At 36.4% G+C, this 23,499-nt stretch overlaps 1 protein-coding gene across 9 annotated transcripts in view; it reads left to right on the forward strand.

Moving 5' to 3' along the window:
- The window catches only part of LOC110466205 (CD109 antigen-like), an 81,024-nt gene that overhangs the window by 4,103 nt on the left and 53,422 nt on the right, over positions 1-23,499 (forward strand). For 4 of the 9 annotated variants that reach the window (XM_021522576.1, XM_021522577.1, XM_021522575.1 and 1 more), the window contains exons 6-19: positions 278-348; positions 1,049-1,174; positions 1,616-1,655; positions 2,447-2,531; positions 3,461-3,575; positions 3,898-4,128; positions 6,009-6,239; positions 7,208-7,306; positions 8,048-8,116; positions 8,437-8,628; positions 9,352-9,501; positions 10,174-10,365; positions 10,921-10,984; positions 13,143-13,395. In XM_021522576.1, the coding sequence (XP_021378251.1) occupies positions 278-348; positions 1,049-1,174; positions 1,616-1,655; positions 2,447-2,531; positions 3,461-3,575; positions 3,898-4,128; positions 6,009-6,239; positions 7,208-7,306; positions 8,048-8,116; positions 8,437-8,628; positions 9,352-9,501; positions 10,174-10,365; positions 10,921-10,984; positions 13,143-13,395 (1,918 nt within the window). Of the gene's footprint in view, positions 1-277; positions 349-1,048; positions 1,175-1,615; positions 1,656-2,446; positions 2,532-3,460; positions 3,576-3,897; positions 4,129-6,008; positions 6,240-7,207; positions 7,307-8,047; positions 8,117-8,436; positions 8,629-9,351; positions 9,502-10,173; positions 10,366-10,920; positions 10,985-13,142; positions 13,396-16,085; positions 16,261-17,705; positions 17,893-19,205; positions 19,393-20,892; positions 21,077-23,499 lie in introns of all 9 variants that reach the window. The other 5 variants (XM_021522582.1, XM_021522579.1, XM_021522580.1 and 2 more) reach the window with 5 other exon arrangements.

The following is a 23,499-nucleotide window of genomic DNA, read 5'->3' on the forward strand; positions in this document are numbered from 1 at the left end:
CATACGAAATGTTTCTTTGACAAAAAGAAACGCTTTATACTGAGAACCACACTTAGGAAAGACAAAAAGAAACACATTATACTGAGAACCACACTTAAAAAAGACTATTCACCACATACACATGAGCCACACATTTTAAGTATCTTCTAGCAATAGATATATTGCTTCATGTCTTAGGTTTGAAACATATATTGACACTGGTGTACTCTGTTTAACATAATGCCTTTGCTGGTATTTGTTTCAGAAATTATTCATTTCATAACATCTGTCATTTCAGTCAATTTCCGAACATTCGCCATTTATCCCAATTTGACAGTTTACAGTGGGCCCATGGACATTGAGATTTACGTGAGTTGCAATCTCAAAATTCCGTCTTGTGGGTTTTTTATGTGTATATTTTAAAATTTCAGGTACTAATGTATGAAATGTTCAATAGCCATTTCGTTCATGTAAATTATAAATAACTATCTGCATTAGGTATGTTTCGCAACACGTTTATACGTAATATGCTGTAAACGCTGTGTATGGCGTTGTTATTGCACATCGACGATAAGCGACTTCGTTATTGATATATATGTAATAGTATATTCTGCGTACCGCGTAAATAGCATAAAATAATCTCTATGATATAAAAATATATATAAATATAAAGTAACTTGTAATTATTTAATTGAATTACTTAATGGTTTTAAGGCCAATGTGAACAGAATGCAAATGGCATGATTTAGTTGAAAACTTAGTAACAATTCATATAGATCATACTCTTGATGCTGTAACTATGTTCGATTATTAATACATTACTAAATTGAAGTATTTCTATTAACTTATATTTTACTACATTGACCCATGAACATGTTCATTGTTAAAGTAACAGAAACATAAAGGTTTATCTTCCAATAACCTTATGAGTAAAGCATACTTGTCAGGTGACATAAAACAATCTTTAGGAATATAGAATTTGGTGCTTTGTGCATACTATACGTGACATGTTGATCAACCGAGTGTTCATATATCGTTATAATTTTTTTTTATATGCTTATTTACGCAGGATCCCAACAGCAATAAAATTAAGCAATGGTTTGGACTGAAAGACGCCAGCGGGGTACTTACTAATTTTATGGCAATGGACACGAAACCGGTACTGGGAGACTGGAAAATCCGTGTCAAGACACACGTAAGCAGGCAAAACATGTTATAAATATTGTATAATGTTGTTTTTGTTCCGCGTAGGGTCTTAATATGACACCAGAAAGGTAATTTTTATAGGACATACGTACTGATGTGATAATGTGGTAATCCTTACGGTACATGTCAAGATTATCTCATACATTATAAACTCGAGAAAATATTAACATACTATATATTAGAAATATTACTTTGTCGCTGTTCTATATGTTCGCAAATTTAGAATGAACATTAGTTTTTTTTATGGAGTTAAGAATCGCTTGAATAACACGTTTGATATTGATACATTTTAGCTCTATATAAAGACTTTTATTCTGAAAATATTATGCAAAATTATAATGTATTTATTTTCTTATTTTGTGATATAGAACATTCCATAGATCATTAGTAGTTATTTCATACTTAGATATATTTGACGACATCTGTTTAGGGTTTGACCAAAGACAAGATGTTTACAGTTGCTCACTATGGTAAGTATCATGTGCTCACATCTACTTGTTTCAAATAATTAAATCGGAACAGGTTAGAAAGAGCAAATGAAGAATTGTCTTTATTTAATTGATATAGTTAAGTGGTACTTGCTATTGTTACTTGATTTGTAAACGATGACCCCCTTAGACTTGAACTATTTTAACCCGAAACTTCATAGTATTGTGGCTATTAAAAACCACTGGGAAACTGACATACACTCTCATTAAACATATACATTAAAACATATGGATGGATAATCACCAAGACATACGGTTAATGGTTAAAAGTCAAAGTTATTCACTACTCCAGCTATAATTGTAATTACGATGTGAAGAAGACATATGAAAGATACATACGGGAAAAGTCAAATGTCACTTTAAAAAGTTATTTTGTCAGTGGTTTTGAAACGTAAAACTAAGTCTCTAATATGAGAGTGACATAAGCAGGAGTTACAAAACGTGTCTAAGATCAAGGTAAAAAACAACTAAGGAAAACACAAAACCTAAATTTGTATGATGAATTTGAAGGGAGGTTGTAGAACCGCTACATTTCATAGTTCTGCCTTTAAACAAAACACACGAATGAAGGTGTAATTCAATTTTTTAATTAGCACGTGTGTTTGACAAACACTACTTCCCTTAAATGGATGATTTGTATAATTTAATATACAGGAACGATTGTGGAAGAATGGCAAATCATTAAACTTTGTAGAAGTGAAAGTACTCCGATAGAAATTGGCGTGGCCTGACAAAAAGACGTTTATATGTTGTAAACCTTATTCTGATTCTAGTCTTACCGAAATTCGAAGTGACCGTTGACTTGCCGTCGTACGATTTGACGTCAGCAACAGACATTAAAGGAACTGTGAAGGCAAAGTAAGTGTGATGCTTTTGAGTCATACAGATGTATCCAATCTGTCACACCTTATCTAAATATCAAATTTCAAGATATGGATACGAAATAAAATAAAGGATACATGCTACCTGAAGATAATATCAAGTTATAAATTACTACAACCGTAATATGTGTTACAATGAAGATTTTGCTGTACGTAGATCAACGTACAGGAGGAAAAAAACCTTTTTCATCATATTTTATAATACATCAATATTTTATAGAAATAATTGATTTGTTTTCTCAAAGTATAACTTTCAAATGGTCATTCGAATCTTGACGTAAATTGTGCATATTTTAACAACAAAAATGGTAATTTTAACACATGTCAATTAGATACTCAATAGATTAGCCAACTCTTTTACATTATTGTCAGTATTATTTTCTTTGAGTATGATATTTCTTAACATTTGCTGCATGTTTGTAAGTATGGATTATGAAAAGATTGGCCTTTCTTGTTCTTCCCCTTACTTTGACGCTATTTTTGTAACACGTCACATAGAAACTCCTTTTGATTGTGTAAAAAGAACTTTTCATAATTGAATATGACATGTTTCACTTTCCAAACACATGGTATGATATTTCACTCCGTAATAAGTAAAAGGGATAAAAATACCTATCTTGATGTAACATATAACTGTTGTGGCGTTTTGAGTAACGTTACACTGTCTTCTAGATATGCTAAAAACAGATACTACATAATAAATGATACAGCATTCCCAATCATGTAAGCTTTCAGTGATAACAGGGATTGTATGCGTCACAATTTGTAAATGTCACTTTTGTGCAATTCTGAATAGTTTTTATAATTTCAAGATTTTCAGTAAACTTTTAACCTGGATCACTTAACAATGCCTGATGCTTAATATATATTTTTCTTATACATTGAATCTTTTCCCTGTTGTCACAGGTATACCTATGGAAAACCGGTGAATGGAACTGTGAAAATCCGAGCCCACGTTGACTTTTACCAATCTCAATACTATCATCCGGAACCTATCCCAACCATCGAACTGACAATGGACGTAAGTCGTTCGTTATTTCAGTAATTATAAAACGATATTTGCGTATTAGTATCTACTTAAAAAGTTAAATTATTATGGTATTTAAGAAGTATTATCTTAGTGTAGCGACGCGTTAGTCGGTTACATATTCAGATTTTTCCGTAAACTTTTACAGAAGAAGGAAATATGTGTTTTAGCTCATTTTACCAATTCGCTTTGCCAGTTTGTCAGTTTAAGATACAGTTTTATTCACTATTAATGACATTATTTTCTATTTTATGATTTTCTATAATAAGCGTTTTATGAAATAATTTTAATTATAATAATATAATAATGTGTTTAGATCAACGGGGAGGCCAAGTTTACACTGCCTGTGTCGGGACTGACCAGTCACACCTACTATACCTCACTGAACGGCCATAACGTCGTGGTAGAGGCCAACGTTACAGAGAGTCTTACACAGATTACTCTCGACGGGACTAGTAAGATGCATTTCTACACCCACGCCGAGAAGATAGAACTTCTTCCGTCCAACCCTACAACATTTAAGCCTGGTCTTCAGTACATCGCTTATGTAAGTGTAACCTAGTTTATCATTTTAATGTGTCAGCTAGAAATCTAGTCTGAAACTAGGTGTTTAAAGGGCTCACACAGCTAAATCATTTACTATATGTTATCGCTAGGCTTTTAAGCTAATAACGTTAATATTTGATGTTCAATATTAGTGACAACTGTCTAGATTCACAGATACATACATGACAAAGGATTCAAAAGGCATTTTTGGTGAGTTTTTGACAACCGGAAGTTTACAAGCCAAACCGGTGAAATGGGACGGGAACACCCCCTGACATTTGACCCCATATCAATCCGCCATCACATTTTAAAATCTACTAAAACTATACATTTTTGCTAAAGTTCAATATCTGTAGTTTTCATTCAATGTAAAATATTTCAACATTTACCTATTTAGATTACTCAGAGGCACTGTATTAACCCGGAACAAATTTTAGATAGAGATTACAATCGTATGAAACACTTGCTGATTGGCTGATTTAGTTGTGGGAGTCCTAAAGCCTAGTATAGTTCTGATAGATTATAGTAGAAACTCCCTCTAGCTAAGTTAACTAATGGACAATTCACCCTTTTATCAATATGCTTCCTCCTAGAACGGCGTAGTCCTTGCATCTTCAAAGTGTAACCACATATTTGAGATCAAGCTAAATAGATTATTGTATTGTGTACACAAATTCCAGAATAGGTCATATACCGCTTTATCTAAGTGGCACTAATCGGAGTCCAGCCCTTGATTACGTATTACTTGTTCAGTGCGTTTTCAAGTGAGATCTTAAGGGACTTTAAAGATGGTCTATCAATGTAACACAGAGGGAAGTACGTCAATACTGATAAGTTATCAATTAAGAGCGGGTATCCATTTATACACGATATGATAAACTGACGTGAGTATTCTATTGACGATCACTTTTTTCTGATGACAATAGTTTTTCCGTTGTTTGTGTTATATACATAATATAACATATGTTCTTGATAAGCACATGTTAGCTCTAAAATTCGTATACAAATGGAAGAACTAGTCAATACATTGTGATAAAACCAACAACGCAATTGTATCGAGGATTTACACATTTTATCGTACGTGAACTACACGTAGAATGCGCTTTTCAATTTCTCGAGGCAGGTGATGAAGTATCGTATATGTGATAGTCTGAAACTAATTAATATTCAATGAAGTCTTGGGGTACATTCGCGTATCCGGTTGAAACGGTTGAACCGGTTGAACATGTAAAGAAAACGACAGGTACAGATCTGAACCGAGGCTGACCTCAGGAAAATTCGGCACGTGTAGATTGAGGGGTCCAACCGCACCTGGTCGAAACTAAAATGCTGACTATTGCCAGTTTGCGTTATTTCTTTCTAAAACAATGTCAAGCCACATGAAGATTTTAAGATACATTATGAAATTCAGTGGACGCGTGAGAGAAGGGCATACTATTCTAGATACATTGGTTTTTTTATTTTCCGAAACTGTGCATTTTCCGCTCTGCTTATAGAACGGTCCAAGAGCGTTCGTCTATCGTGGAATATTTCTGCGCCACACGTACCGTTTCAACCGGTATACGCGAATGTAGCCTTGCTAGAAAATAAAATTCATTTTAGATAACCATCAATGGTAGTGATTATACAGAGCACATGTTATTTGAATGGACTCGTAATGTATCATTTACATGGCTTTGGCAAATACAGGGAAAGGGAAATTTCTAATCACAAATAAAATTACTCAAGCCTGTGTTCCAAAACAACCTTTTGCAAATATATGAAGTGCTCGCTTATCATAGGTGCTTTTTTAATAAGGTGGTCCTTGAGGCAGGTTTGCTTTTAGGTGAATTTTCGTTTCTCTTCTTCTTTTCTTCTATTTACCTGTGTATTATTTTGTAGGCCAAAGTGGTCCAACAAGATGACATGCCATTGGCCGCGGGCTCAAGCAAGTCGTTGATCGTACATACGAGCGTAACAGCCAACCTGCCTGAGACAACTACACCTATGTATTATTATGGTCCACGAACCATGAACTATCAACTGCCTGATCAGAGTTTCACTCTCACAGATACAGGACTTGTCCAGGCTAAGATCGACATTCCACACAATGCAACCAGTATTTCTCTAAACGTACAAATTACTTTCATATCTATGTATTGTGTGTATATAACCACTACAGTACTACTTTTGTTTAGGGACATTATGATCATATCATCGAATATTTCCTAAACTGATAATCTGAACAATAATTTATTGCTACCTGATTGCTACAGTATTTGGGAAATTGTCATATATAATTCAGTTTTATCTATCTTGATACTTTCAACATCTGATAAAACTGGGAACTTTTCATATTTCCAAAAAATAAAATGTATTCAATTGACATTTATTATCAACAAATGACACGTACCATGAAACGGAAACTAATATCATATATCACATATAATATAACACTAATAAGTTTCAAGCCGACACACATATTAATTGCAATTTCCTACTGAAATCAATTCAATGTTTGCATTTACTTGTAATTTATTACAGAAAATAAATAGATTAAAAGTCAGTTTTTAGTGCAAATGAATAACTTATGCAATGTACATATATGTATGTATATTCATGGAACAGCCACTGTCCAGGAAGAGAAAGAGGTAGCCAATGTTTCATAATGAGTTCATAATATCGATGATGCCAACAATTGGTCAATGTCAGTCATAAACAATACGATTGCTGCCTAAATTTATAGTCTTAATAAAGTATAATTCATATGGAATGACATTTCACACTCTAAGGCAAAACATCTCTGTCATTAAAGTCATCACGTATCTATATTTATTAAATGCAACTTATCAACCATTCCCGATCCCAGTTGCAAATGGCACTTGCGAAATTTCACCTAGGATGTCTTGCAAAAATGTTTGAATTTAACATATTATCAAGTACTTCGTACGTCATAAATGTATTCTAAATTCGATCTTAAATGAATATGTGATATATGATATTCCTTTTACATTCTGAAGACAAAAATGTTTTCTAATTACATTGTACTTTCGGGTCAATTTTTAATTGTGTTGTAAAAATCTGTTATATATTCTTTTCAGTTTAAGTATGGCCAAATTACTCAATATAAATCCGTGCAAAGGAGCTATTCTCCTTCGGACAGCTTCATGCAGATATTCCTGGAGTCAAATAACTTACAGGTGAGTTAAATTTCTACCTTCCATGCGATATAAGGGTTTGTCTTTCGCATTTTGATATATTATGACAAAGGACATTTTAAGATGTGAAATATTGTTTAATACGTCCTATTTAGGTTAATTAGTCTACTAAGTTTCTATAAATCTTAACAATGAAAAAATGATAACAATTTGATCAAAACTTTTTTTTAAAATAATGAATTAAGACAAACAATCGACAAAGTATTTACTTGATATGTATCTTCACTGTTGCGTAGTATAATTTACCACTAGAAATCAAGCTATATCATTGGTCCTTGGTCATTCAGAACAATTTTAGCAAATTTATTCTGCAAAATAATTCCAAAATAAATATACGTTTGAGTCTTTTATTTTTCTCCATATCAAACAAAACACATACCCGCAGCTAGAGTTATTCTTGATTCCATGTCAATCACATTGTTTGTCTTAACAAAATATTGATTTCAACGTTCACATACTGTATACAGGGAAATCTTCGCCCTTCACCGGTAAAATCTATATTAGCCCAGTTTAAATTTCGCCATGCACGTTTAATTACTAGGTATATCATGTTGTTTATTGCTTATCGCTGTGATGATTATTTCGCCCTCATTGCAAGGACAAAAAAGGCGGAAATTATACTGCAGCGGGAATTCCCCGGTATACAGAAGACTGTGATGCTCATATTTTGTGTTGAAGAAAATAAAAAGAAACTGACGTCTTGTATTTTTTTGTCTTTGGAAGGCTGGCCATGACAAAGTAGTGGATTTCCGAGTAGTGTCCACCTCACCAATCGACAAGTTAATTTATCAGGTGAGGCCTAAGGTTAAAATTGCTACTAAGGATCGAGGTATAACATTGCAGATCCTTTTTTGAAAGATTCATAAAGGTTAAATAGATCTGCTCTGTCTTGTATAGGCATTATTTGGATGAAGACATCATGGCGGGTGCATAAATGGTGCAGAAACTACCTACCGTTTCGTATCACCCTGTATCTCCTTGGTTTGTTAATTGGGGTCAATTTTGGCCTTCCTTTTTTTTCGTTCTACCTGTTTCCTATTGTTGTCTATTATTTATAAACTTTGAGTTTAAATGTTGTCCTTGTGTGCTGACAATGTGACGTATATAACCAGGTGCTTGGCCGAGGCAGTATCGCAGTGTCAGGATCTATAAATGGCAACAACGCAAAAGCATTCCAATTCCACGTCCCACTGAATGCTAAGATGGCACCAAATGCGAGAATCGTTGCGTACTACGTCAGAGCTGATGGAGAAATCGTCACAGACAGCATAAGCTTTGACGTTTCTGGAACTTTTGAAAACGAGGTAAATTTAATCATATACTAGCAGAAAAAGAAACGCATTTTTATTACAGCATATTTTGTTTTAAATGTTGAAGCAGAAGTGTCAATACAACTAGATTTAAAAGCTAATTCTACCCTTTAAGCTTAATACCTAAATTTGTTTGTTGCGGTAACACAAGCGGCTTTGCGATAACCTCCTTGCAATAGTATGACCCTTTCTAAGTCCTCATGGCAGTTCAACACCGCGTGTGTCCGCCGTGTGCGATACTTGTTTTTTGTCATTTTTACTGAAACATTATGCAATAGGTTTACTAATTAGACGTTCGTTTTGGTCTGGTCCTGAAGATTGTTGTGTCAGTGTTGCTTGGATTTTTATAATTTTGTGGAAAAGGCACAAGATTCGGTTAACGAAAAATTAAGATAAAGACCAAAACGTAGGCCTATATGCGTTTCCTATTTTTCTGCTATTAGGTATTTAGTTTAGTTCAAACATTAGTAAAACCTAGAGGGTCTAATACAAGCTTAAATACGTGGTACATTACTTGGTTCCCGTCTGTTTTTGGCAATATTTCATTAATGCAAAACTATTGAAGCGTTATTACATGTTTAAGATACTGGGTTAAAACTGTGCATCAAATTCAAAAGGTAAGTAAAATGTAGTTTAACATGTTAAAGACATCAAATGCATTAGTTTGCAAAGTTTGCCATGGTGAGAATAAAATTAAAAAACCAATGACGGTTGTAGGTATCCATTCGGTTCGACAAAACGAAAGCCCAGCCTGGTGAAGGAATCAATGTTGACGTTACAGCTGATCCTAACTCCATCGTCAACCTTTTAGCCGTAGATCAGAGTGTGCTTCTCCTTAAGAGCGGAAATGACATCACGCCTGCAGAGGTAACATTTGCGGTTAACTACTGTATACGAGTTTTCTTTTCATGTGTGAATACATTGCTTGTTTGTATTAAAGTTTGTGAAACATATTATGCATGAATATTTTTATAAATGTTGAAAAAGTTCCAATATCATTGAGCTATTGCGTAGTAAGGTACTACTGATAGAGTATAAGATACTTAGATACCTATATACACCTGGCCCTATAGGGACCACTTTAGAAGTAGACAGGTATAAATATTACACATGTTTAAATGACATCAGACATATGCATAAATTTGGACCTAGTCGAATAGAAGAGCAACTATGCTAGTATTTTTGCACAGATTTTTCATAATATTAAAGATGAAGCTTCATTGTTTATACAGTATCTTCATAAGATTCTAGTTTAAGTTTACTTGTTCATATANGCCCCCCCCCCCCCCCCCCCACACACACACACCCATACACTCACCACCCCTCATCAGAATTAGCATTGTATTTACGCTGATGTAGATGCAATATTTGTTTGTAAACAGTTTGTTTTGTGCATCACAATGTTTCCGGCTTAATGCATGTGTATTTGTATATAGATCGTGTGTTGGATGTCCTCCGTCTCTCTGTCCGTCCACCCGTCCACTTCTTTGCTTATTTTTATTATGGTTGTTTTTTCAAAAAGTACATAAATATTTATAGGTCGTTGATGAACTGAAGTCGTATGACACCATTGTACATTCCAACAATGGCGGCCCCATATTCCTCGGAGGGGGGGGATTTGGAGGGGGCGGAATCATGCCTGAGCCTATGCCTGTGGGAAGGAAGAAGCGTATGATATGGTGGCCTTTCACAACTTATTATGGAGGATCGGACGCCGAACAAATTTTCCAGGTACGTACAAATACTGAGCTCCCACCTCATACATTGGCTTATTCACCACTAGGATGAAAACCTGTTGCTCTTAAACCAACAATTTACTATACACGTGTTTATAAATACAATACAATACAATACAAGAGAAACTCACGTTAATTATCTATATATTCATTTTTTATTATTCTGTGTTCTTATGTATATTTTAGAAAAGCTGACCGATTCACTGACATTCCGTTCAATATTTTTGCTATATAATTGAATAGTTTTTGACAAGAAATACTGCAATAGCGGTTCTGTAATAACATCGTTATATTCATTTATCAGATGCAAATATTCTTGTTAAACATAGCACCTCAAAATAATCAGATTAGATGAAATCTAGCATAAATGACATAACATTTCACAGAGTGTGCTCAGAAATACAACAAAATCAAACCACAAAAAAACCCATGAGAGACTCTTTGTACACATTATGAATTTATGTGAAGGATATGTATAAATTCCGTAATAAATTCTAAGTACCCATATGACACTTTTTAATAATTTCTGCATATACAATTTGGATTGTAGAACGCCGGAGTAAATGTTATGACTGATGCGCTAGTATATCACCATGTGGAGCCGCATATATACTGTGAGTAAATACATCATACTATCAACATTGATGAAAAACAATACTGCAAATAACTATTTTGTAATTTTTAAATGTATACTGAACAAAAAAAAAAGAAACGCACAAAGTTCCCCCCACCCTGCAGTACACCTTAGCTGTCAGGAAATAATGGAATATTTGGTCAGGTATTACATCAAGAACGATCTCCCTTCTCAACAATCTACCCTAAAACCAGCCAAGCGTGACGATGTCATTGTGTGACTTTGTGAGCTTCTATAGTCCAAATCACGCGGCGTGATCAAGCCAAGCCGGAGTTTTCAAACAAATAAGCTCAACGGATACTCTAAGTTCAGCCACATTAATTTTCCACGTTGGCATTTTGATTTCGCCATTGACTAAGATGCCACGCTTAACGCAAATTCAGAGGGGTAGAGCAATTACGATGTTGATGGATGGTCATAGCAAAACTGCTGTCGCACGGCAGTTTGGTGTTGGCCCGTGTACAATTAACCGTCTCTGTACACGTTTCCGTGCTACTGGGTTAGTTTTCGATCGTCCCAGGAGCGGTCGCCCGCGTGTTACGACCGAACGACAAGACACGGCGATTCGATTGTCGCACTTGCGCAACAGATTCAAGACTGCTATAGAGACTGCGTCGCATACCTTAGGTACTCATGGCATACCCATTAGTCCTCAAACTGCCAGGAACCGCTTGCGTGCCGAGAGAATCATTGCGCGCCGACCTTATGTCGGGCCACCTCTGAAACCACGGAGGCGCAAGTGCGTCTTGACTGGATGCCCAGACATGGCCCGAATAGGGTTGGGATGCGTCGATGGAGGCGTGTGATGTTCACCGACGAGTCTAGATTCTGTCTGTATCGCTCAGACGGAAGAAAAAGGGTATATCGCAGACGCGGTGAGCGTTTCGACGACGCATGCGTGGTTGAACGTGATATATTCGGTGGGGCTTCTGTAATGGTTTGGGGAGGCATCTCCCATGGAGTAAAATCCCCCTTAGTGGTCCTGGATCAAAACCTCAATGCCGTTCGATACAGAGACCAGATCCTCCAACCACATGTCTTTCCACTTCTCAGACGTCATAACCTAATTTTCCAGAAAGACAATGCTCGACCGCATGTTGCAAGAGTCTGTCGTGATTTTCTCTCGGCAAACAACGATCAGCCTCTGGAATGGCCCCCATATAGCCCCGACATGTCTCCCATTGAGTATCTGTGGGATGAGCTGGACAGGCGTATTAGGAAACGTCAAAAAAAACCCAACTAACCGCGCCCAGTTGATCGCAGCATTAACACAAGAATGGAACAACATTTCTTTAAGGCGAATAAATATTCTCACGAACTCAATGCATAGGAGAATCCGTGCAGGGATTCGTGCAAAAGGTGCCGACATTAGGTACTGAAGTGTCATTTTGTTTTTCGCGGGTATCCAACTTTGAGTAACTACTGATGACACGAGTGCCGTCACACAGACTTTTCTTCTACAGTATTGTAAAGAGTAGACTTATCCCTTCATATTGATATAAAATTTTGTACAAATTTCCCAAAATATCATAGGCTATTGATTGCATAATTTAATTGTGCGTTTCTTTTTTTGTTCAGTATATAATTAATATTATTTATCTTTTTTTGATATATAAAATGTACATAAAAAATGTACATTCAAAGGGAGTTAATTTACTTTTCGTCAAATTAAGAGAAGATTAAGATATTTCATCTGACAAGTATCAATTATGATTTTACCAATAATTTCCACTTGTTAACATGATCTAACTAACAAAAGATCTTCTTACCAAATCCTGACAACATAATAAGTGTCGCGTTAATTCGCGTTTACCGTCCATCGCGAACTCGTTCCTTCCGCAAACAATTATTCATACATAACATAGATATATACGTTGACTGAAACGCGAATTATCGTTCTTGTGCACAAGTGATTCCTGTATAATGCACAGTCATTATAATGATTACAGTACATGTTGCATGAAAGCATAACGGATAAGGATTATTTTATCAATAATGATAAAAACAATGACATAAATTTCAGTCAAACTGCATACTTGTAGAAAAATATCACAAATATATACTACTCATTATGCATATATTAAAAAACATCATACAATTAACAAGAGAACCAAAACTGGCATTGTTTTGTGCCAAAGTGCCATCGTTCCACCAACATCATGGATTTCTCGGTGGATTTGGAGGATTGGAGAGCATCCACGCCTTAGCTGGTGTCTCGTCCGCGGTTAGCAGTATTGGTATGGTGCCGGGGGCTGGAAGTGTGGCTATTCCATCGAATCCTCAACCACAACCGCCACATGTAGATAACCATGCATCGCAGGATCTTAAAGAACCAGCACGTGTGCGCCTCGTATTTCCAGAAACGTGGCTTTGGACAAATCAAACTATCGGGTAGTTGAACTATTTGTGTATAATTTACTACTGCCTCAACACGCATATACATATTTGCCATATTGTTCTACCTTATCTATATGGTAGATTTTGCATGCAACCAGATGCAAACACCTTGCATCAGTGAAACGAAAAGTACCAGCACATGTGCGCCTTGTTTCCCCAGGAAAAATAATCTTCCGGGTAGATTGCCTGTTTGTGTAGATCTGATTCCGTAGCGCGCACATTATGTTTTTTTCCTTTTCTTTGTGGTAGTAAATGTAGCATTGCACTGTTCTATACCATTCACAATGCGGAAACACTCACTTTTCCTCTAGCTACCACAAACTGCAAGTATATTATGCTATTTATCCCTTACCCATATCACCTCTACCTCCATCACCACCACCACCACCACCACCACCACCACCTTCTCTTTGTTTTCATAAAATCCAGCACATTTGTTTAGACCTTTCCTCCTGTATTTACCATTCACTTCAATGAAAAATTCTCTTATTTTCTGTATAACCATTCGGTACAATGAGTATATTTACTTCATCTGGTAATTGCCATTCATTATATTCAGTATAATTGGTATGAATGTTGTATTGCAATGAGTAATACTTTTCTTTCTCCTTTACGTAACTTATAATTATACCTACACTCTTTCTGCTATGACTAGTTACCACCATTAGTATGTAATTTCATCACTGGTATACAGGATATTTCTGTGACAATTGGTCGACGAATATGAGGTTTAATCAGGTTAGACGAATTAAGGTGCAAAGTACAGTTAATGACAACATTTGTTTTGAACCTTTGACAGTTCAGGTTAAGTTGTTATACACTAATGCCGATTGTAACCTTTACGGTTCGTGACAGTTCCTATTAATCTGTGTCACTCTGGTGTCGACTGTAACTTTTACACCGGTGCTCTTGCAAATTGTGTAAAACTGTCTTACATCGATGCAGTCATTTGTACTGTGCGTACACCAATGTTGATTGTTGCTCTTACAGTTCAATGTAAGCTGAGTTACACCGGTGTTGCTTGTCAATTATCCCACCCTTCAAAGCTGTGTCTCCCTTTTGAGCCAGAAAAAGATCAGATTGTCAACCTCTTGGGTGAGATAGCCCCGCGTAGAATTGCGGAATCAACGTCATACCAATAGTATGACATCACGTTAGCAATGCATTGACGTCATGTCAACAGTCGTAGACCATCGAAGACAACTCTGAATTTGTTAGAAAAACATGCAATCAACGCTTATATTTCATGCAATTCACCGCTTGTCGGTGGATTTGTGAATGAAACAGGATTGGAGAAAACAATCATCCCCTACCGTGAGTCAAAGCCTCGGATAAGACAATCAAGAATATCACCCCTCTGGTTGGAGATTTCTCTAACACACCCTCAAGGTGGGGGATGTTCTTTTATTCTACAGTTCATATAAAGCTGTGTTACACCGCTGATGACCATAGATTTTGCATGTTTGGTATTGTCTTTTACACGTACAGGTTTTTCAAAGTTGCATGACACTGGTGCCGATTGTGGTTCTTCACCTCTACTTACATTACCTTTCTAGTTCTTCTTATGTAATGGTCAGCCTTTACCGGTTGTCAGTCTTGTTGTTAAGCTTATAGTGTATTACATCTGTTGTGGTTGTTACTCTTCCAGTTTATGTAGGTATTGCTTCGGTTGAAGTGGTTTCATACATGTGCTGCCATCAGGTTGTTTGGATGAGATGAAATGACAAATGGCATTAAATAGGAGTCATACATCAAATTATCCTACAAAAACACAAGTTCTTCGAGAAGAAAAAAACTTATGTTGATGAATAAAACATTTGAAATGCGCATATTTACTATCTTGAAACGGACGTTTTTCCAAAACAGTACTCCAAATCTGTCAAGCCTGCGCGAAATGATGCCTTCCTGAAAAATCAGACAACCACCAGGTTCGCCTTCAACGATATTGACCAGCTTTGACTGAAATACTTTAAAGATTTCATTTATTAACATATTTTTAATTATCGTTACATTGAGAGTTTTCCTATGTATGATATAATAATAATAATTTTTGGTTATAGTGTGTTCGGTACAAAAATATTCAAAAATCACGGTAAGGCCGTTAGCATATGGATTTTGTAAAGTAGCTACAATCCGATTTAGAAAATGTTACATATCTTCCAGTGTATGTTCTAGATGTTCTCGTTCCGTGTTATTTTCATTCATTTTTGCCTTTCATTTCACTTTGTGTTATTGTTGCAATTAACAATAGGATTGGGCACATGCATTGCCTATAAACGCCCCTTTTGCCTTCGAGTAAGAGACCAGATTCATCGCAGGGTCAAACATTTCGAAATCAATAATACTTCAGTGTAAATGAAATCTCATTAAAATATAAACTTTATTAATCTGAAAAACAGTCACGAAAAAAGTTATTACAACTTCTGCTAATTACCCATGTTTGCCCGGATGTAAGCGCGCGTGTGGGGTTCTACTGTGGAAACCGGAGTACCCGAAGAAAACCCACGTAGTTGTAATTCCATACAGTTTTACGTCTGATCTGGGACTTGAACACCGGTCGCCTTGGTGAGGGCGAGTAGGTTATTCACTGCGCCACCAGACCATCTAATATCATTAGCACTGTTTCTAAAAAGGAGAAAATATTACGATTGGACATACCCAAAGTTGCATTTCATTTGTTCTAGATCCTTACTTTACTGATGCGGTAAATGCCGGTGCGGTAGCACCTATGCCTTTTCCTGGTGTGGTCCCCAATGGACCCAGTGCACATATTCCTCCTAGTAATAACATTCTTAAAGAAGTGGAAACAATTCGCTCCGACTTCCCTGAGACATGGCTTTGGCTCAACAAAACTGTCGGGTGAGGTTACTTCAACGATATCAGATAGCATTTTCTTTATGCCGCCGCTAGTCTATATTGTTAAGGCTAGTCTGTATTGTTATAGCTTAAACGCAAAAAAAAACGAGAAACGCATGCTGTGTGTATAATATAAAGGGTAGGTACACAAAGGATGTTCGGTTTCCCATGCACTCCTACATCGTTTTTTCCAATTTTTTTTTACAAATCAAATAGTCTTTCATACAAAAATGTTTTTGTAATTGATAATGATACATGCTTCTATACTTGCAAAACTCGCACGTAACCATTTAATCAATCACGTGAAAACAACGGTAAAGATTAGAAAATAGATAGGTCAATTTGTTCATGGGATTGTTGTACTCAATCTTTTTACCATGGACACACAGATTAAGCTCCCTGTTACCCCCTTACTAATGCCGGTGGGAGGGGTATACAAAATGAGACGAAAATGGAATGAAAATGGAAAAACCTTATACCTGCATACAAAAATAATTTACAATGTATGCTGCTTTCTGTTGAATGAAATTCCATTTATATCTTAATTCATTAGTTATCGCTCACTTTGGTCTCAATACCTATGGTAACGTCATATATACGGTTAACGAAGCATTGTTTATTGAACAAAACATGAGTTTTGATTGGCATGAAGGGAAATATTTCTGTTTCATTACGATTTGTTTTATAAATAGAAGACAATTATAACACTGAATGCTTTAAATACGTATATTTCCTTACTTGAAATGGCTTTTATACCGATGTTTTCTGGGATTTATTTCTCTCATTTTAAACTCATAATCGTTTGAGCTGTCCATGCTTCATTGGCGTGGGCATTGTCAGTAAAAGACATTTTAACGATTTGGACATTTATTAAAATAAGATAAGCATTTGTAAGACTACTACAGGAATTACTAAATCATTTGAGTGTCATTGATGCACTTATATGATTTAATATTCGTTACATGGTTGTAAATTGTACAGTTTGTCCACCTAAAAATAATACGATATAAAGTAAAATAGAAAATGAAGACGACCTTCAAAACGAAATTACAATAACCCTGAGAAGCCTTGGCGAGAATCATGCCTCAGTGAAAGGCTTTATTTTCCACCAAGTCCGTCCGCAACAATTGTTTAGCCCTAACGACCTCTTTTGTGTTGACGGGCCATTTAGAATCCATTGACTGACTAACTAACCGTCCACAATAAAAATGACTTCCTCAACAGAAATGCTTGGAGGTACATTTTCAACAGAAGGTAACTTAAAATGAATCTTTTAATCGCGTCGTGAAACCCGTTTGTTGTATGTTTAATTCTCCGCGGTGTAAGATATATTTTCACGCTGTTCCAGTGCGCCGGCGATTTTTGTAAGCCACGTAAGTGCCACTCAGAAAAGGGTACGAATTTCCAAATATATCTAAAACTATATTGTTTGGCATACTCATTTTTAGATCCTATGTTTACTGATACTGATATGGCGTTCCATGGCCCCATCCCTGCACCCGAAGTAGCTCCGCCTAATATGATTAAGCCCATGGCTCCTATCGGTATTATTCCTAGTAATAATGCCCTTAAAGAAGTGGAAACAATTCGCTCCGACTTTCCTGAGACATGGCTTTGGCTCAACAGGACTGTCGGGTAAACACTATAGTTAGTTGTAATTAGTTAGTTGAACTATCTAAACTGTCCTTCTAATCTGCCAATTAAAAGCTTTTTCATTGCGTCAATATCTTAGTTTTCTCTCCTATCCGCTTATATGAATAGGTATTATAGCACCTTGTAATGCTAGGATTTCTCTAACCCACCAGTCATATTAGCCATTATTGAGTTATTATCCCTGCTCTCTCTCTCTCTCTCTCTCTCTCTCTCTCTCTCTCTCTCTCTAAAAATGTGCCATCATATTATTACCTCAGCTTTCTGTCGTACCCACTAAATGTATAGGGGTGTTATATCAGCGTTCTTTCTATCGAGGTCCTAAATGATATTATCCCAGCGTCTTCACTAATCCACTTGTCCATAGTTCATGTAAAATTGCTTGTTTTTTACACTTCGTTAGAATTTGTGTCGTTGACAATAACATTGGTTATGGTCAGAACGTCTATAGTTCCTGTTAAGTTGGGACATAAAATGCTTTTTTTGGTCTCCTTCTGTCCCCACGGAGGGCAACGCCTTCTGTTAAAACAGCACCTATTGGCACACGCACTAAAATGACGAAATGGTTATATGATGCAATAAACTGTTTACCTCATTTGACAATTTAAATTCCTTATATATGCTCCTCTTTATTTCGTATTCAAGTTATTGTTTCCAGTCATACTTACAGTGGCGTATTAGGTATGAAATTCAATACTGTCATTGGTACTAGTATAGTGTAATATCATACCACATTAATAACAGGTTCGCGATGTTCTGATTGCTGCACTAGAATCATGAGTTTGCAATTACTGCACTGTTCCACCATTCCACATCACTCTGCGATGTCTGCATATTCTATCAATACCCGTTAATATAACCTACAGGTGACTACTACAAAATCAGGAACCATGGTAAACAAGTAGCAGTATTTACGTCAGGTATTAAATAATGCATTTATTATGGCATTGTCAAGTATTTATTTACTACCAAGCACTGAACTTCGCATATGAGGTTTTTACACAGCTACCAGGCGAACTAATAACTAGACACCATATCAGTTAATGCGTGAATCTTTAGACGTATAGGATACTGCAACGATCACTGGCGTTAAGTAGACCCCATTGAACCATGAAAATGACTGGTACCAACACTACATCGTATTGTAAAATTCTTCAAGAGGACATCAATGATCGTCTCTTCTATGTCGTGTCGAAGACAAGAAGATCTTGCTGCTTGATACCATTTCATTCTTTACACTGGATGGTATTCTACATCTTCTGAGAGGTATGCTAAAAATGTAATTGTTTCGATTCAAGTCCCCACGGCCGTACCTGGATTTGCCTTCAACGGTATGCCTCCATTGGCCCCAGACGGTGCTATGGGTTCTGGTGCGGCTGCTGGCATGGCCACTGGTGGTATGGGAGGAACCTCTGTGCTGAAAAAAGTGGAGACAATTCGCTCCGATTTCCCAGAAACATGGCTATGGCTCAATAACACTGTTGGGTAAAAGTTTCCTCATGAAATCTTCATGTTATTACCAATGACCAAGATGACCGATCTTCATGTTCGACTCAAATACCTAGAACAAAAAGGAGTGGGCTTTATATAATTAAGAATAAATATAAAAATAAAGGATATCTTAAATGAACACAAAGAAATCTCAAATTTATCATACACACAGCCGGTGCTACGCTATTGATAATGCGCTTATCCGCATTGTTCTTTCTTCATTAGATGATTGTCTAGCATCATGCTTTACTGTTCATGTGCTTCATGTGTGTATGTCAGCTTTGCTTTTTGTTTCACGCTCTGTGATACGGTATTTAGAAGAAAATCTGATAAACTAGTCTCTAAACATTATCTTGACCTGCGGCTGAGACGTTAAATTGGTGTATGCTATATGCTAGTTCACTCTTTGCCCTTTCTGAACACGCAGCTTATTTTTTTCAATGATAATTAATAAATTAAAAAAATGAATAACATGATTTCTAGGCTATTGTAGCTCTAGATATGACTCACGTAACGCACAACCTTAAAAGTAGAAAAACCTACATTCTGATCCCTTCTCCATCCGCCACTTTTCATCTAGACCTGGGTATAACTATACACTTATCTAAAGTACCATCCTTAGTATTAAGATGAAAAAGAATTTTGAAAAACATACCCAGCAAAGATCATAACAATTTTAAATGATCCGCAAACGCTGAACATTCCAATTTATTTAAGTTCACTGTGATTAAGTTTTATTTTGTTATGTTGCTATTGGTTTCCGGTTGAAAACACCGGGGACCAAAACGAATGCATTTCCCAACTCCGCGTTTATTTCTGTTTTACGTTTCCCGTAATCTTTCAATAGTCGTCCGGAGTAATTCTCATGTAACATCGCATTTAGAGTTAACAAATTTAGATATGCAGGCGCATTTCTATTGCAGAATATATATGACAAAAAACTAATTTTAATGCCGTCCATTGATCAGAAGGGGGTATGGAATGTCTAGCAATGTTTTTCCCTGTTATAATTCCTATACTCGGCTATAGACATGCAGTCTACACTTCCCACATTCTGTACTATTTCCACACATTCTACAATTCCAACATACTTTGTACTCAATCTTTTACACTGGTACCATTCCCACCTACAATCACAATTTGTCTTGAAAACAAAGCCAAGACCAAAATAGTGCAAAGACGAGCATTTAAAGGATGATGTCATCTCACTTGGCTAGCTAATGGAATGGGGATATAACAACTAGATATTATTTTACACGTGAATCAAAGTACGTGTAAAGGACATGGGGCACGGCCCCACAAGACCATGGCGATGACTAGTATCCACAACGCATTGTGACATTCTTTGTAAAGACACTGATCTCTTGATGAGCTGTGTCAAAAAAGAATTATTTTGCTTCTTGTTACCATTTCATTCTTTACTTTGAATGGCACACTGCGTCACCTCGGAGAAAAGGTTCAAATGAATTAGGTTAAATCTTTATTTGTTCCAAGTCACCACAATGATTCCTGGGATCGCTCCTGGGCTTGCCTTCAACGGTTTCCAGACTGTGCCTACAATGGCCCCAGTTGGTGGTATGGGTGCTGGTGGAATAGGAGCAACCTCTGTGCTGAAAGAAGTGGAGACAATTCGTTCTGATTTCCCTGAGACATGGCTATGGCTCAATAAAACTGTTGGGTACATTTTCTGCTTAAAGTCTATGTTTTCCTAAGGAATTGCTATCTATTTATTTTTAAGACCTCTAAACATTTCCTTAGATCCCTACTGGGATGGCGGGTGGCGGTGGTGGTTTTGGTGGCGGTGCTGGTATTTTCTCGGGAATGAGTGGAACGGCCGCGGGTGCTAGTTCGACTTCTAGTATGGCCGGGGCGGTATAGCAGGATATCAAATGTTGAAAAAGTGGAGACAATTCGCTCAAATTTTCCGGAGACGTTTGTGTGACTCAGTACAACTGTTGGGTAAAGGCTTTTAATGCAAGTACATGGGGTGTCGCCAATGAGTGATAATACTATACTGGTTTTTTCGACTAGTTTGTCATGTTCGATTCAAATAGCGAACACACACGATTAGGGGCTTTTGCTAATTCAGAACAGCTTGATTTTTACGACAGGGTATAGATAATTTGTTTTTAAATCAGATAGCATATTTTGGTTCTAAATTTATACCATCCCATTATCATTAAAGTGCTATTGTATCATTTATGCGTCTATATTCTATTCTGCTTTGCATGTTAAACACCTTCCTTTATGTTTTTTTTTTGTTTTGGACAGAGAGTAGTCTGCTTTATTCCCACTACAAAAAACGACTACGTAGACTGAAGGGCTAAGCTTTAAACACGCACAAATCTACCTTAAAATTGGAAAGCAAATGATGATTTCTTTCCTGCTTTTTTTACCTTTTTACTTTTTATTTTTTTAACTGTGAAACACAATCTATATGTCAATTACTACTCAGATGAAAATGCGTTCAGTAAAAGGATCGCTTTCATTTCCTACTGTTGAGGGAATGCAAATATTCCATTTTCTGAAGTTTTCCCTTTGTTTTGTTCTTTCTAAGATAATATTATCAGTTCACCTTTGAAATCGGATATTGATATGGTGTGTGCTCATTCCCTTTCGGACACCCATTGGTGAACGTGCGTAGATGTGCTTTTCAAAGATGGCCGCCGTAAACTCTGATTGATTGACACGTTTATAAGTGTACGCCCAAGTGATGCCAACGGTCCATCTATGTCTTGCCCAAACTTATTAAGGATTTTTATGAAATCAAAATGTTTAATGATGCAACATTTGCGACTATAGGGGCAGTGTGGGGTATTTGTATAATGCCCCATTTACATTTAAAACTGATGTTACCAAATTATATCTTGAAATAGAGAAATACTGTTTAGAGTGTAATTTAGGTTGTGCCGTATTTCTCCACATCTGAATCCAATCATTGTAATCGTTTGTTTGGGGAAAGCTCCAATACTAATCTTAATTACTTTCCACAATTGATGTGTGTATGTGAATTTAGCTATATTAAGTTATTATATAATATGACGATTAACACACACACTAACCTAATTCCTTAATCTAAATGGTGCCATTTAACCGGTAGGGTGTATGGATTGTCAAGCAATGCTTTGTCTTGTTGCCATTGCCACACTTCACCATATACACGCACTGTTTACTTCTCACACACTGTATTATTCCTACATATGACACACATTTCCCGTTTACTTTAAAGTTTCACCTTTCATTACAATTTCTGCACTCTCCCAAATGCTGACACGCTTTACGATTCCCAACATAATTGCACGTGCAAGACACACTGTACCATTGCTTCGACTCTATTCACTCTCCCAATTTCAACCATTTTCATGGATGTCCCCGCACATTAACTAACACTACTGACTACAATCTTCAATTAAACAATTCCGTACCCCTCCGGAACGCCTGTTCTTGTTCTTTTTCAAGGGTCTTAGTGCTGATACTGCCTTATGGCATTATGTTGTTGTTTGTTATTATTAGTCAGCTGCTGATAGAACTCACTCACAGTAACATTTTTATTCTATAGTTGGATAACCGAACTATTGTGGAAAACGCAATAATATAGAAAAGTGAACGTGATAATAGAAATATGAAGAATGCTATTACAACAACCAATTGCATACACCATCCCAAAATAGTGCCTAGGCGAGGATTCTCAACTTGACATCAATTTATACGCGGATCTCAAGACGCGAAGGAAACGACACGCTTGTACTACTTTACTACTTTTGATTAACAATATTAGCCGCAGTTGTTGACCCAAAGGGTACCGCACACAGGTTTCTATGTGAAAACATATCTGAATAATTCAAGGAAAAACATGTGGTTGGACAGGTGTTCAAAATATCTTTTTACGTCCTATTTGGAAATTAAATCCGAGCCATTTTGGTGAAAGATAGATGCGTTTACCACTTCAACACCCATCCTCCTCTTCTGTGTTGTAAGGATCTGTCTGCTTGATTTAAATTTTACATACATTTCAAACTACATTTCCTGGAGGTAGTTAATACGGAATGTTTCATCTTTATGCACTTTAAGATCCTGTTTTGGGTGCGAATGGCATGCATG

The sequence above is a fragment of the Mizuhopecten yessoensis genome, unplaced genomic scaffold (assembly GCF_002113885.1).
Source record: "Mizuhopecten yessoensis strain PY_sf001 unplaced genomic scaffold, ASM211388v2 scaffold11125, whole genome shotgun sequence".
NCBI classification, from domain to species: domain Eukaryota; kingdom Metazoa; phylum Mollusca; class Bivalvia; order Pectinida; family Pectinidae; genus Mizuhopecten; species Mizuhopecten yessoensis.